Raw genomic sequence first — 15,946 nt, forward strand, 5'->3', positions numbered from 1 at the left:
AAACCGACGGCTTCTACGCTGTTACAGGGATGTTGTTTGTGGCTCACGATGACTTTTTCATTCACGAGGGACACATTTGACATATGTTTCACATATTATAGACCAACAAGTTATGTATAGCAGTTTAAATCCGAGCAGACGATCACTTTTTGGCACGACACCGGCGCTATCACGATGTACTTGCCCGGTGAGGTTTTCAGCGAGTCATTTGAGTTTGACTGGTCCTGCAGCGCCATCTGATAGTCATATAAGTTTATGATCGCTGAGTGGCTGCTCGGGCCACCTGCGCAGAAGAAGTGCGGAACGACTAGAACCACGTATCATGTGTCTGCGAGTGTTACATTCTGAGGTGATGAGATCTGACTTTAGTCTTATAATATCTAATAGGACAGTTTGTCAGCTGCTGCTCGCCGGTCAGCAGATGATCTTGTTACTGGCATTACTCGTATGTATTTTCACTTTCTCCCGTTGTTGTCCTGCCGGAACGCTGTGTGTGTTTGGCGTGCGTGCATTTGACGGCTCAGTGTGACCCAGCAACGCTTGTGCTGTTTTCAAGCGAAGCGTCGTTGGTGAATTATGAAGCTAAATGGCTCCTGACAACAATCTTTCTGGAATATTTTGAGAGGAAATTGCAGGACTTCTCTTTAGCCAATCGGTGGATCGGATATCCTGCCCCCCGTCCCTTACTGAGTCACATGTGGACTAGGAGTCAAGTTTTTAAAAAAAACATAAGACTACACGCAAACTGGAATTTTAATCCTTCATAATAAAAGCATGGCATTTCAGCCTGGAATTAACAGACCACGTGCATCCTTATTATACGATTAACACACAACTGATTGTAACTAGAGACGTTGTTACATGATGTTTATACCCCAGATGAAGATACTTCAGGCGTCCATCAAAGGTTTACAGTGTTTTGTAGGTGAGGCTGGACACTGAGAAAAGAGATAAGGATTTGGCTCCCCATTGGTTAGGGAGAGAGCTCGAGTTGTAAAGGGTGCAGCAGGTTAAGACAGATTGAACTGTACCAACTGTGAAGTGAAGACTGTGTTGAGAAGATGGAAGGAGTACTTTAAGGACCTGATGAATGTGCACTGAAGAAAATCTGAATCAGAGAATCAAAGAGACTTTATTAATACCAGAGCATGCATACAACAAACGTGTTGAAACAGAGGCATAGATAGATAAATATTAAGATAAATATAGGTATAGATACATATAGAGATACAGGTATAAATATAATACAAAAGGACACAAATATGTGTGCAAATATATGTCATGGTGTAACACTGAAGGCAGGAGGCAAAGAGGAGAACCACAGAGATGATTGGTGGATGTAGTGAAGGAGAAGATGCAGAGGGTTGGTGTGACGGAGGAGGATGCTGGGGACATTTTCAGATGAAGGTAGATGATCCGCTGTGGTGAAGAAGAAGTTAGATTGTAGGCTGCATCCCAATTTCCCTCAAAATACCGATGTCTATCTATCTCACGGTCGGTGTTTATGTGACTTTATTTTGAAGGGTCGATATGTGACTTCCTCTGCACTCAGGTGTTGGTTGTAAGCCTCTTTTTTTCCTCGCAGGTTGGACCGATCATCTATTGCTGCGGACTAGCGGAATAAGTAGCTCAGTGGGTCTTTGTCCGGGTTTTATTTCTTGTGTCGAGATATTTATGTAAACATCAGTTTCAAGGATTTATTGTGTTTATTTGCTGGTGAACATGGGCTGCGCTGGATTTACCTGCTCCAAGCACTCCCTGTGTGCGCTCAACATCCTCTATGTTGTGAGTATCCACATCACAGCTTACCATATGGATAATTAAAGTGCCGTGTTCATCAATACAGATAGCATTTTATCACCCTCAGAGTGTGTAAATGGAGTGTAGGACACGTCCACTTTTACAAAATCCACTGATGAGGTCAGACGCTGCTCTAATCAATTATTCACTGTGGTAGGTAGGATCAGGTGGCCGCTCCATCCATCGGATGAACCGAATAAGAGACGAGGAGTTTAGAAAAGCGCCCGATTTTCCTTTTAAAATGGGAGGATCTACAGTTTCCACCTTTAACTGTGCGCTTGTTTTTTGGGGCGGGGGGTTGTCACTTTAGAGGTCGCCCTTACTGTGGAAGCCTTTCCTGCAGGCTTTGATAGCTCTTATCATGTCTGCTTTGGATTAAGGTGTGTATCTGACGCTTAGCTACACACTGGACCTGGAGCCTTGCAGTCCTTTAAAGAAGGCGCTCCATAGCACCCTTGGTTCTGTAAGGGTGCAGGAGGTACTAATGATTTCACAGTGAGGTAATCTGCCGTATCTGACACTGCAACTTTCGTATTATATCATCGTATCAGTCTGACATGTTGGCCTTTGCTTCTTGTTTAATCTCTCTTTATGTAAGTGTAGTACAAAATTGTTGCTTATCATGTAAAAGTCGAGAGGATAAGATATGCACATGCAGTTCAGCTCACATTTAAAAAAGAAGACGAAAATGCTCTTATTATCACTCTTTTTTTAAAGTAATAAAGAAGCAACATGTATCCATTCCCACAACTAGTGCTTAAAGCCATCCAGCAGCGCAAAATTTGTGAATGTTTTTTGTGACAAAGAAGTATCTGTTCCAATCACTCTATCAGAGAAAAATCAGTTTTATAATTTTATAATAATATGCTGATTCTAGCCCCCTAACTTCTTGTACGATGACAAGTCAAGTCATCCCAGCAAAATGTCCCTAAAACATAACAATGCTACTGGATTTGCTCACACAATCACATCAAGGATTGATATTTTTCCTCATCCACATAAATCGTTCTATGCTACTGACTGAATATTTTTACTTTTTAAAATTAGTTACCATGTGCATGTGATGAAGGAAGACGCACATTTAAACTATTCTGAACTTGATTTATGCTACACTGCTGACACCGTGTGTCACCACTTCAGACAAAGATTCCTTGGCTGCTGGTTCATGAGCCACTCAGATTGTTTGTGGTCAAAGTCAATGCAGACAGCACATGCTGGACAATACAATAAAGTTCTCTTATAACCTAAAGCAGAATTTCAATAATTAACCCACGTGTGATAGTGTGGATACTTATATGGCTGATTTTTGTTTTTTAAGCTGCCTGCTGCAGTTGATTTCACATGTTCAATTTAGCAGATGTGGAAGTAGCTATATTCAATCCACTTATCCAAATAAGACCTATCACAGCTGCCATAGTGCAGGGTGCACCCAGATTGCCAGTCTGTAGCAGAGCTAACACCATTCAACCTCACATTCACATCTATGGGCAATTTAGAATCAGCAATTAACCAAACCTGTGTAACTGCATGTTTTTGGACTGTGGGAGGAAGCATGTAAAGAAACCATGTAGACATGGGGAGAACATGCAAACTCCTTACAGAACAGCCCTGGCCAGCTGATAGAATAAAAAATGATGTTTAACTTTTTGCACAAAGTGTCATTTCCACACTCAGCCAGTATGTCTGTCCTGCAGATGGTCAGTCTCCTGATGATTGGCATCGCAGCATGGGGAAAGTGGTTTGGTCTGGTCTCCAGTTTCCAGGTGGTGGGAGGCATCATTGGTGTGGGTGTCTTTCTCTTCTTTGTGGCTCTGGCTGGCCTCATTGGGGCAATGAAGCATCACCAAGTCCTGCTCTTCTTTGTATCCTTCACAAACTCATCCTATGACTGTTCTTTCTGTACTTTCATTCACAACTTATATAAAATGTCATTCAGTAATACAAATTCAATCCTTTTTCTACATATATAGTTCCAGTAGTGCCAGTTCACGGCAACAGTCATCTCAAGATGCTTGAAGATAATGTAAGGTAAAGACTAGAGCAGGGCGATATGGCCAAAAATATTTATCACGATATATATTTGAAAATTTGCGATAACGATATAACCGACGATATAATTGATGCGAGACAAAATACAACTCCACAACATTACTAGTGCAAAAAGACAACCTTCCATTTATTTTCACTTAAACAAGAAGCTGGTTTTTATGTACATTAAAGCTTTATAAAAATGTAACAGTGCAAATGCAAATTCCTTGCTGAAAGTTTAACCAAAAGGCATTTCCAGTAGAAATGGGCTGACATATCCTGAGCATAACCATGTATAATATCCACTGAAGTTAAAAAGAGGTGCTTTGCAACATTAAACTGCAGTGTGCAGTACGTATTTTTCGGACCATAAGGTGCACGGGATTATAAGGCACATTAAGCGAAACAAAGCAGTCAGATAAATCAAACTTTATTAAACTCATTCTTCTTGCTTCCTCCACTTCTGTACCATTGGTTCATTAATGTTGAATTCTCTGGCAGCTGCTCTATTCCCATGTTGTTGCAGTATATTAATGACTAACCTCGTATTGTGGATGGATTATCTCAGTTGTTCTCCTGACTGAAGTTTGGTCCGTTTACAGCATCCTGCCATGCGATTGCATTTGTCTCTAACCATGAAGAACCTTAACGTTAACTTTTATAAGTGGAAAAGTGTTAGTGTTCGTCCTCCAGCTTCACTGTTTATGTTATGCTAACATAGCTGTGTCGCTAGCGATCACGTAGCACATCATTATATACCAGCTAGCCCAACTTCAGTAACCCTACAAACGTCACTGCTGTTTAGTTTCCTGTCTTCATTTATGTTGGAAGTGATAGCAGAACTGTACGTTTGATTTTTTTCAGAAATCTCTCAGTCAGAACATGCAATATCATGCTTAGGTAACTAGCGAAACTAGCGAGCTAACTTCCGCTAGCTTCCTGCTAACGTCTAACTCCGTTAAATGTAATAACTTTAGTTTTCATGGATGCCTGGAAGTTAAACTTCATAGTTACACCTGGTAAAGCAGCAATGCTGATCGTTTTATTAAAGATGAAAGAATTTAGACAGTTTTTAACTCTAAGTGATGCTGCAGTGTTGTTTGACCTGAAGAATACGGAGTTTGGGACCCAGATTACTCCCAGATTTAAGGGCATCTTAGTCCGACAAATACGACAATAACAACGGCCGCTTGCATGTTCTGCAAAAAAATGTGCTTTGTCGTGTATCTGACGGACAAACACCAAACCAGTTCCACATCACTGAAGTTGCACCATTTTTACAAACCAATTCTGGTTCATCTGTTTCACTCAACAATCGGCCATGTGCGTATGAAAACAAAGGCACTGCGCATGCGCGTTTTACTCCCATTCTATCGCGATATTTCATTTTCCTATCGTTGCCTAACATTATACCGGTATTACCGTGAACGGTATAATATGGCCCAGCCCTTTTAAAGACCTACAATAAAGGGAGGACCCCAACAATCAAACAATCCCGTTTAACCAAGCTCTTGGTGACAGGAGACCTCCAGCAGAACCTGGTCGGGGGCATGTTGGTGGGGTGCATAAAGAAACAACGACAAAATAGAAACTGTGTATAATAATATTGTTGGTTTGTCTTCTGTGGTCGTTGTTTTGTGGTATCATTGAATTTGTGCTAATTTAAAAAATCTAAAAATAATTCTGTAATATTTAGATTCAGATGTTTAATTAGTTGCTAAGTGACCAGAACTTCCCAGAATAAAAGAAAAGAACATTTACAGTTAAAATGTTTAGAGCTGTCTTTGTTGGTGCCGAGCATCTTTGTCCTGTTTCTGACCAGCACACTGTTGTTTATCTCCTACAATATGCTGTCTTAACATTACTGTTTTGGAAAATTCATTACATATTAATGTATTTATGTGGAAGAAGATACCGAGCTGGACTGTATTTCACAGACAACCTTGCACACAGACTCTATTTTCTTACTATTAGCAGATATGTTTCTATAAATGAGCTCTTCCAACTGCTTATGTAGTGCTTCAGTAACACTGACTATCAGCAGTATTATGCATGTCCAATGTCTGCAATGTGTCCACTGTTGTTGTTCTTTGACAGTGAAGCTCAGTACATGATCATCCTGTTCATGGTATTTATTGTACAGTTTTCTGTTTCCAGCGCTTGTCTGGCTGTCAACAGAGAGCAACAGGTACGAGCTTTGGTTTCTCCACAGAGTGCCGAGCAGCACAAATGATAACTATGCAGCTTGCTCTCTGTTGCACATTAATTTGTTATTACTTGACTTTATATCCAGTACAGTTAGACAACTCACATTTTAAAAAGTTTCATCAGAGCTGTTGAGCAAACATCCATACAGGTGGATGCAGGGAAGGTGGAGGCCTTGAACAAGCAGGCAGCAGTGTCAGACAGTACCGTCTCGTTCTTCCACCTGATAGTTTGAGACAAAACTCTCCTTGCAGCTTTGTGAAAACCCCACATATGATATATCGTTTTGTGCAGCTTGTTTGGGAATAGAGTGCTGTGACGTTTGGTAGCAATTTGTTGCACAGTTTTTGCAAAATTCCTAAAAAACCTACAGAATTTTCGCCTATTCGTTTGAATGGGAACGCGTCCAAAAAAGAAAGAAAGTGTGTGTAATAGGAGGAAGAAATCAAATTATATTATATAAAAGAAATTTAAATAAGTGTAAATTGTGGTTAGTAAACACTAATAATATTACTTCAATGGGAATCATATTTTATAGATATTATCAGTAAATAACACATAAAAAGTGAAAGTAGATTTTACCTAAAACCTGCCTCTCCAAAAGTAGCTAACGCACAGCTTAAATGAAGGTCGTATCTTTTTTCTCTGGAAGTTTTGTTTCAGCATGACATTTTTTGGCCACTACATTTTAATATAAGTGGAGATACTATAAGGATTATTACTGATAAATAAAAAAAATAAAAGCTTAAATATAAAAGTGAACCAGTGTGGCTTCTGTGATTAAAACTCTAAGCTTGTCAGGCTGCACAGACTATGTGCTCATTAAGTCATTTAAGCAGAACCTCTTAATGTGAAAATACTGACAGATGATGACAGATGTAATGCTTCATGTTCCTTCTAACACTGTGCTCAAGGATCACCTGCTGGAGGTGGGCTGGAACAACTCTGAGAGCACCCAGAGAGATGTGGAGAAGAGCCTCAACTGCTGTGGCTTCAAACACGTCGACCCTAACAGCATGTGTGATGCTGTGAGTTTGGATCCAGTCTTTTCCAAGTGTTTCCTGTTCCCCGTTACATGTCACATATCTCAGTATGTGCGAAGAGGCTGATGATGGTTCTGTTTTTTTAATGTACAATAAAATTGAACACATCACAAATTTTCAAGTAAATATATTTCTAAAGTTTAGGTTGAAAGAAATTCTCACCATGTGTTGATAACAACCCACCCACTTCACACATGCAATGAAATCAAACCATAGACACATAAATTGTGTGATTACATTATGTGTGATAATAAAAAACTTTGTTGAAAAAATGAAGAAAGGGAGGTGCAAATAGGGTTCAGGCCCAGCTGATGGTCGATTTAAAGGGGTCTCAAAAAACATGATGGGTAAAACCAGTGAGCTCTCACAAGACCCTTGGAACTTTATTGTTGCAAAAATGTTGCTGGCACTGGCTCAGAGGAATATTACTGAAGATCCCAGTGAGCACCATTGGGACCATAATCCAGAAGTGGAAAGAACATCGTTTTATGATAAACTGACAACGACCACAACCTTGCTCCTTGCAAGGTTTCAGACAGAGGAGTGAAAAGAATTATCAAAGTTGTCCAAGAGCCAAGGAACAGTTGTGGATAATGCGATTGTTTTGCCCCATTAGCTCCAGGTGTTGTACCGTCCACGGGAGCGCGTAGCTGCTTAAAGCTGTAGCGCCCAGATTACTTACAGCTACTTCCGTGCAAGCGGTAACCTGAACACAGCTTCAATCATCTGTTTGTTGAAAAATGGTAACGCGAGCGCACCACATTTTCTTGTTAGTAACGGTAACGGCGTTGTAATGATAGGAATAGTAATTAGTTAGATTACTCATTACTGAAAAAAGTAACGCCGTTAGCAACGCCGTTACTTGTAACGCCGTTATTCCCATCACTGGTTGAGAGTGAGCTCCCTTGGTCTTGTTTGAAAAGTAACAGCAGTAAAGTTAATTTGAAATAATGACTCTACTGTCAGAAGCATTGGTGCGATTTTTAAACATGTGCTGTGTCTCTTGCAGGCTTGTTTCCCCAACAGCTTCTGTTCGCCTTGTGCAGACCAGATTAAGGAACATGCTGGAGATATTCTCCGATTTGTAGGAGGAATTGGCCTCTTTTTCAGCTTCACTGAGGTGAGCCATTACAGCCCAGACATGCCCTGTGTTTCAGTAACATACCGACGATTTGTCACGTCCCAAGATGAAAGGTACCATTCCGCGTCCTTATGAGACGCTTCGGAATCTCAATTGAATCCAATAGAATGCCGGTCGTGGCAATAACACACGCTCAGAGCAGAAGCTCCAGCCGTCCATTCCAACCCTAACCTTAACCATTACCTTAACCCTAACCTTAACCCTAACCTTAACCATTACCTTAACCATTACCTTAACCCTAACCTTAACCATTACCTTAACCCTAACCTTAACCCTAACGTTGGCCCTATCAGATGGTGTTTTCCAAAGTGATTCATGATCAGAACATAAAACACATTTATATGTATAGATTAATTCCAAACGGCTCTCATACCTCCCAACGCGTAACATACCGCCGATTTGTCACATGGCGTCGGTATGTTGGTATGAGAGCGTGCTGATATTTCAGACCGGTAACAGTGCCTACAGCAGGCTGCCTACATGTGCCCCATGGTACCACCACCAACTTGTATGGAATACAAACCAGAAACTCAAATTATATTAAAAGTTAGTCTGTTGTAGAAAATGTCATTTGGGCTTCCACTTCTGGACTTTCTCTAGTATATCAATAAGATCCTGTTTTAGTTACATTTTACTAAGTGTTTCAGTCTGTCATCTTCTTTCAGCTTCATATTTCATTTTCTGTGATTGAATCTTTTCCACAATAGTCATATTTTTCTGTATGGTGATTCCTATCTTTAAGGTTGGGCGACTGGACGAATATATCGACTATCGACGTAGGCTGAGCCTTTCACCAATCGTTTTTACAAGAGCGATTTATTCATTTAATTGCCCACGAGTAAGTTTGCTAATAATGTTGACTGAAGCTAAGAGAAGCAGCCAATGGAAAAATAATTGGGCTGTTTTGACGGCACCGTCTTCCAGCTGTGAGCAAATGCACCGACCTCAGAGTGCGCCCAAATGTAGCGATTCATTTATTCAAACTCATAACAGAAAGCAAGGCAGAAGCCCATGTTCAGAAAAAATAAAACCATTTGATTTAAATGGGAAACAAAGAGAAAGTGGCTTCTTTTTCCACTATAACCGTGTTTACAAGCTGTTCCAGTGTTTATCCGTCGCACACACTCACCCAAACAATAAATGCAAGCTCAAACAAAAACTACGTTAAAAATCAAAATGTCTCTTCCAGTGAACATTAAAAAAATCTCCATCGTAAAGTTAAGTGTTCTTTGTAATTTAGCGCATCTCAAATAAATACATTTGAAAAAAATCCAAAAGTAGCTACTGAAACAAACAAGAAAAGAAGGTAAAATATTCCCTCAAACAAAACTTATAAATTCTAAATGTGCAAATCAGTCCGTGCATGATTGCATTGCTCCACCCATCAGAAATTCTGCACCTGCGCAAAGATATCGTCGGTTATTGGACTGATGATTATCGGTTGGAAGATTTTTACGTATCGCCCAACCTCACTGCGTACAACTCGTTAGTGTAAAACTCTCAAACCCAGACCTTAAAGCAGATGACTCGTAAGCTGGAGAGGAAATGGCGTGTCGCTACTTTAGAAGATCATCATTTAGCCTCGAGAAATAGTTTGTTGCTCTATTTTAAAAGAGCTCTCTATAAAGCTTATTTTCTTCAATCAGTGATTAAAGGAAATAAGAACAACCCCAGGTTTCTGTTCACTGTAGCCAGGCTGACAAACAGTCAGCTCTGTTAACTACTAATGAGTCATTAGACAGAAAAGGGAATTCAGAAGGATTTGTTTGTAAAAGAGGAACATGGAGGAGGCTTTTTCGCAGGTGATATCATTACATAGCAAACTTTTAATATGGGCTTCACTGTTTCCCTTGTTTGGACCAACAAAGACAGAGGATTCATTTTCAGCATGGAAGGGAAAACAGCTGTTTGTACATTAGTGACGGGAAAGTATTTAAAACATTTGAACAAATAAGAAAATAATTGAAATGACAAAATAATGACTTGGTTAATGTTTTTTCTAAGATGAAGAACGGTGTTGAAGTAGAGTACAAAAAATGTACAGAATATAAAATAATAATAAAATATAATAATAAAGATTAGGCTAACAATACTGTGTAATCAGCATTCACGCTAATAATTAATGAATAAGGTCACATGGATGGAAGCCTGACAGCATTTCGATTGTCAGACCAACTTTGACTCAGACCTCCTTCAGTGAGTTTGTCCAGAAAACATGGCAACATTTCTACATAAATAATTGTGGATTTAAAATAATTCTCATGACGTAGTGTGTTTGAAACAATTCATTACATAGTATTGACTGACATAAGGAAACTTTTAACTTAGTGCTGTGTGTTTGTGTCAGATCTTGGGAGTGTGGCTCACATATTGCTACAGGAACCAGAAGGACCCACGAGCCAACCCTAGTGCTTTCCTGTGAGACAGCCAAAGCTCCACTGACCAACATCCAATCACCTCATCCCCAAACGACCTCTATGGACGTTCTGACTTGTGCATTTTGACTGATCACTGCAGTAAACCTGATGTGTTTCGTTTTCAAGTTATGTGTGAGGAGCGGCGAACATGCTGCCTTCAGCATGACATTCCTGCAAAATACAGATACAGTTAGTACACTGTGAAATAAAAAGAAGGAATGCTGATCTGCTATATAATCCAGAAGTATTTACACACCCTGGCTGAGAGTTAACTCTGAACACTTTTTTGTCATTTTGTTTCTTTTATAAAAACAGTCGATTCCACTGGAAGCAATAATATCACCCACTTCTCTGCACACTGACATTACAGATTCTGATGTTTTACCATGTGTAGAAATGTGAATGTGTGACGAGCGGCTTTGTTTGTAACCTGCAGATGTTTTGCATATTTGAAAGTAAGTGTGTGCCTATGAGTTTTTCTCTGTTTGCTGTGGATTTGCCCTTTTGCATGACTCTGTCCATTAAAATGTGGGCTACTGTATAAAAAACTGCAACTATCTGTAAGCAGTTCCTCTGAGCCTTTGTACTGGAAACCACACTATGATACTAATCTAATAAAAAGAATCAGTGTCTTCATCACATGCTTTCTGTGTCTGATACATAAAATGTATGAAATGTAGACATTAGAAAAGATATTTTCATTTAACATATTGATTAAACTTGTCTTTTGATTTACTATTAGCAAAAAATGGAAAAGCTCTGTTATAGCACTGAAGACCTTCTCTAAGCTCTTCTCTTACCCTTTCTTGTTGTGATGACAAGAGAAACCCGGGGGGGGGGGGGCTTCAATCTCTCTCCGCCCACCTTTTCCGCCCACATCAGATGATGAACTGATGAAGCTGCATTTGACAGTATGTGCAGTCCAAACTAGGACAATCACAGGGAATCATGGCTAACTTTAACTTTCATTTTACAGGGACAATTATTTTACATTTATTCATGTTGTAGGCATTATAAACATGATTTTTAAATTGTCATAAATATAGTCTGTTTCAGCACTTACATTCAAACTAATAGATTCTTTTCATATTTGAATACATACCTCACATCTGCCTGCTAGGAGACATATTTATCTCCTATATAGTCTGTAACTCTACAACAAACTCACCTGGTCAAACAAACGTACAAACATAGCTTCATAGCAATTGTTTTGCTTCTTTCATTCATTCATTGACTGACATATTAATTCTTTGTCCGAGCACCAACCACAACCTGATCAGAATATTAAATGACTCTAATTCCTCCTTTGCCTGTCTGGGTCTAGTTAAATTAGGAGTGGCATGGTTTGCTCCTTCAACTTAACCAAGCCCACGAGTCATTAAATCCCTAAAAAAAGTGGCACCTCCTCAGGGCCTGGGAGTGTTTTTTGTTTGTTTTTTGTTATGGGGGGGTAACCCTCTGAGTCAGCTTCCTCCTATAAGAGGTCAGGAAGGAACAAAATCAGACTTAACAAAAAACATGATAAGCCTGATTGACTCTGTTGAGCCGTACGCAGCGCACACACATACACACACTTACTTTCAAATATGCAAAACATCTGCAGGTTCCTAACATAGCCGGTTCTTTGTAATTGAAAAGACTTGAGACTGGGTTACCCAGCAACACAAAAAAGCTTTCAGTGCTGGCAGTGTGGACCCGCCCACCCAGAATTCAACTTTACTGCATACACAGTCTTCTTGAGTCGATTCCTTACCTGAAACTGTCTGACTGACAGACATCGTGCTGACAGATTGCAGATCAGGCGTCATTATATGATTATTTCTTGTTATCAAACAGAGTAGGCAAATCATGCCAGTCTCTGCATGCTGATTGTCACCAGCACATCACTGAATCAGAGTTGTGACAGAAACATTAACTGACCCCAAATCCACTGATTGAAAGCACCAGCACTTTCCAGTTCACAAGTGCTTAACCTAACACTCACAGACTCCAACTGATGCATTTAGCTTCAGTATCCTGCCAGAGGAAAGTTTGATATGCAGGTTGGAGGAGGCGGGGTTTATACTACCAAGCTTGTGGTTAGCAGACGTGCTCTGCCTCCTTGGCCACGGCTGCCTCTGTGCTGGGTGTTATGGTCAGATATTACCACTTTGGTCTGATTCAACAATCTTATCAGTTGTTCATAAGTGAACTTTGCGTGTTCTTTTCAGAGACAAGAGTCTGTCTCCTGACACGTCTCTAGAAGTACATATTTGTATTTTGTGTTTTTCTGATTGCACTGTCATAAACTTGAACACGCTAAACTCTGGTTAGTGTGCAAACTAAATGCTGGGAAAATTGTGGGCAAAAATGTCTGTAACTATTAAACTTTTAATGCCACGCTTTTATTGATCTACTATAATTAAAGGTGAAAGTCTGCACTTCCATCACATTGTAAAAAACCTCCTATAGTGGTGTAAGAGAAAAATGACCGCACAAATAAACACCTTTTGGCCTTTTGAGATAGATACATATAACAAAGTGGTCATTATGGTCAATACAGGCCGAATGCAGTAAAAACTGCTTTTTTCTAGCCCTCCCACACAGCCTTTAAAAGTTAAACATTTAACAGCTGGATGAGTGGAGACCTGATGCAGGCACTGAAGTTAACAGTCATTTCATTATTTTGTTGTTAGTATGATTATTATCATTGATTAAACATAAAGATTTGATTCCACACAGTCTGGCAAATAAGAAGGCAGAGTATCTGTCAGTGAGAACAGCTTCATTTATTTACTCAATATTCCTGTCGTACAGTAATAATAACAAGCATTAGGAAGGAAATCAGGGAGAAAACATTTCAAGTGAAGGTGAAAAGAAGAATTTTTCCAGTGCGTTGTTTCTCATATGTAAACTGTGGAGAAAGCAGCTGTGGATCAGCATCAGTGTGTCTTCCTGGTGCTCACAGCTCAGACTTCAGAAGCTTCTTAGCTTTCTGCATGTTGCCAACCACTGAGGAAGAGACAGGAAATGTTTAATTACACAGTGTAAATGGATGCAAGCAGACAAAAACTGCATCGTGAGGAGTACGCGTCACAGCAAGTATGGGCTGCAGCACTTACAGAGTTTGATGTCACTTGGTTCATAGGCATACATGCGGTTGGCGTAGCGACCAGTGATGTCAGCCCTCACTGTCATTGAGGGGTCTGTGGAGAAATTGGTGCTGGGTAAGTGAAAAAACGCCAGTTGTGTGCATCAAACTATAATTTCATAACATTTCACTATAAAATATCAGATTTTTAACATTTGATTTGTTGTCTCTGAAGTATATTCATTTACACAACAGGTTAGGATGGGCGAGGATTTTCCACAGCACCAATATTTTGGAGACATGGTTGTAACTGATATACAATACAGCTAATTATAGTTAATGTCATTTCCTTGAGAAACATTAAAAGGATTCAGTGCAATAAAACACACTGATAGATGTAATAGTAGTTACCAGTCTATATAAAAGATATGTCCTAATCTCAAGCTCTTACCAACAAAAAGGAGCCTGGGAACATACTGGCCATCAGGGGACAGATGTTTGTCTGTGGTTTCATACTGTAGGAGAAGCAAAAGAACAGTTTTTTTACAGGCACCGTAAACCTACGCGCCAGTGCTGAACCACAAAATGTAATAATGTTAAGTGTGCCTTAAAATGTAATAGAGACTGAAAGACTTTAAAATACTTCATTTTGTCAGGTGTTATAACCTACCACCAGATTAAGGACGATGAAGTCCTCATCAAGGACTTTTTGGACCTCGTTATCCTCGGAGAAGACTTTCTTCAGCGCTGTGGGAGAAAATTGACTTTAAGTTTTATAACTCGGGTGTGTAGAGAAGAGCACCAGGATGACCAAGGTGACATCACATATGAACAAACACACACTCAGTCTTCAAACAGAACAGACTTCTCGCTCGAACAAACACAGTGAGTAACTTAATAAGTGAAACACGAGCAGCTACTCACCCTGGCTGTGTGGGCAGTCTTCAAGGTGAAAGATGACCAACAGGGGCTTGTTCCTAAAATACCAACCAGCCCATCATAAGCTTCAGCAAATTTTAGAGTTAAGTCAAAGTTTGGACTTTTATTTTGAAACTATGTCTTACTTTGACCTGGACCAGTAAAGACCCTCCTCATAAGTCTGAGCCCATATCAGCTGATCGCCCCATCCTGCACAGACAAAGACACCATTAGAGATAAGTGCGTCCTTTACCTCAGTAATACTGGGCTTGATGCGTGAATGAAATGACTCAAATACCTCTGGACAGAGTCTGTGGGACCCTCTTCCCACTCTTGGGGATATATTTTGCAGCAAAGGTAGAGGAAATGGCTACCAGGACCAAGAGCACAGACAGCGCTGATTTAACCATCTTTAGAGTTTTCCTGAAACAGCAAACACAAACCAGCTAGAAATGCATACCAGTTTTAGACTTGAAGCATCAGCCTGTTTGCTAAAGTAACTGCATTCACACTTCGATCAGCACATGAGCTGTTAAAACTTGCAGTAACAGAAAGGGAAGCAAAACTGAAGAGACACTTTTATAGAGAAGACTATTTTAACAGAAATCCAGATACTTTTGTATGACATGCAATTATTTGACATAGTAGAGTATTCACACACAAAAAGGTACAAAGCTATGGCGACAAGTTCTTTAGCTTACCTGTTCCCGAATAGTCAGGTAGAAAATGTGGGCAGATCGTGGACTTGCACTGTCTCTAGCTTCACCTGTCCTGTATTTAAGTACCTGTTGGCTGAGAGCCCACCTTCTTCCCTCCCCCACTTCTCTGTGCAGGAATGCCAGAGTGACGCAAAAGTTTGTTTGCCAACCAACTGCATAGTGAAAGTGGATCATTTGCATTTTCCGTGTGTATGAACAAAGACATCCTGTTGCAAGATCATGATTTAAACATTTTATGCTGGGACTCAACACACCCTTGTCAACCAGAAGAGAACTTGATGGAGCAGCACCTTTTTAAATAATATTAAATCATAATTTGGAAAGGAATAAGAGAAACCATTTACAAATTAAGATTAAAAAAGATATTCATGTAGCCATATTTGTCAGTAAGCAATATCTGAATTTTCTAGAATATATGAGTATTCAGTTATTGTCAAATCACGGTTTGTGTTATCGTTGTGGGGTCTTTACCTTACAATATAAAGGCGTAATTTGGTGCATTTAAATAAAAACTGAATTGAGTGTTTCCTACAGCAATAATTAGTGTGATGCACATTTTGCACAGGTGTGATCAGGATGAGTTGGGCTGTTTGGCTTCGATCCAT

The 15,946-nt window shown here is 39.8% G+C and overlaps 2 protein-coding genes across 3 annotated transcripts; one reads left to right on the forward strand and one right to left on the reverse strand.

The window, feature by feature from the left end:
- The first annotated feature begins 325 nt into the window (after window positions 1-325).
- Window positions 326-11,273, forward strand: tspan13b (tetraspanin 13b). Of its 2 annotated transcripts, XM_080862469.1 has the most exons (7): window positions 326-349; window positions 1,586-1,785; window positions 3,495-3,662; window positions 5,936-6,016; window positions 6,948-7,061; window positions 8,086-8,196; window positions 10,565-11,273. In XM_080862469.1, the coding sequence occupies exons 2-7, from the start codon at window positions 1,723-1,725 to the stop codon at window positions 10,637-10,639; spliced, it is 612 nt and encodes a 203-aa protein (XP_080718595.1). In that variant the 5' UTR covers window positions 326-349; window positions 1,586-1,722; the 3' UTR covers window positions 10,640-11,273. The 2 variants fall into 2 exon arrangements, with proteins under 2 accessions (XP_080718595.1, XP_080718596.1); XM_080862470.1 differs by lacking the exons at window positions 3,495-3,662; window positions 5,936-6,016 and having other exon boundaries at window positions 329-349.
- A 2,104-nt stretch (window positions 11,274-13,377) lies between these two features.
- agr2 (anterior gradient 2) lies at window positions 13,378-15,441 on the reverse strand. The gene is made up of 8 exons (XM_080863748.1): window positions 15,324-15,441; window positions 14,921-15,045; window positions 14,769-14,832; window positions 14,629-14,681; window positions 14,375-14,451; window positions 14,156-14,219; window positions 13,736-13,819; window positions 13,378-13,625 (listed from the first exon to the last, which is right to left on the reverse strand). The coding sequence occupies exons 2-8, from the start codon at window positions 15,030-15,032 to the stop codon at window positions 13,576-13,578; spliced, it is 504 nt and encodes a 167-aa protein (XP_080719874.1). The 5' UTR covers window positions 15,033-15,045; window positions 15,324-15,441; the 3' UTR covers window positions 13,378-13,575.
- Window positions 15,442-15,946: the final 505 nt, after the last annotated feature.

This window comes from Rhamphochromis sp. 'chilingali' (genome assembly GCF_963969265.1).
Source record: "Rhamphochromis sp. 'chilingali' genome assembly, chromosome: 17".
NCBI lineage: Eukaryota > Metazoa > Chordata > Actinopteri > Cichliformes > Cichlidae > Rhamphochromis > Rhamphochromis sp. 'chilingali'.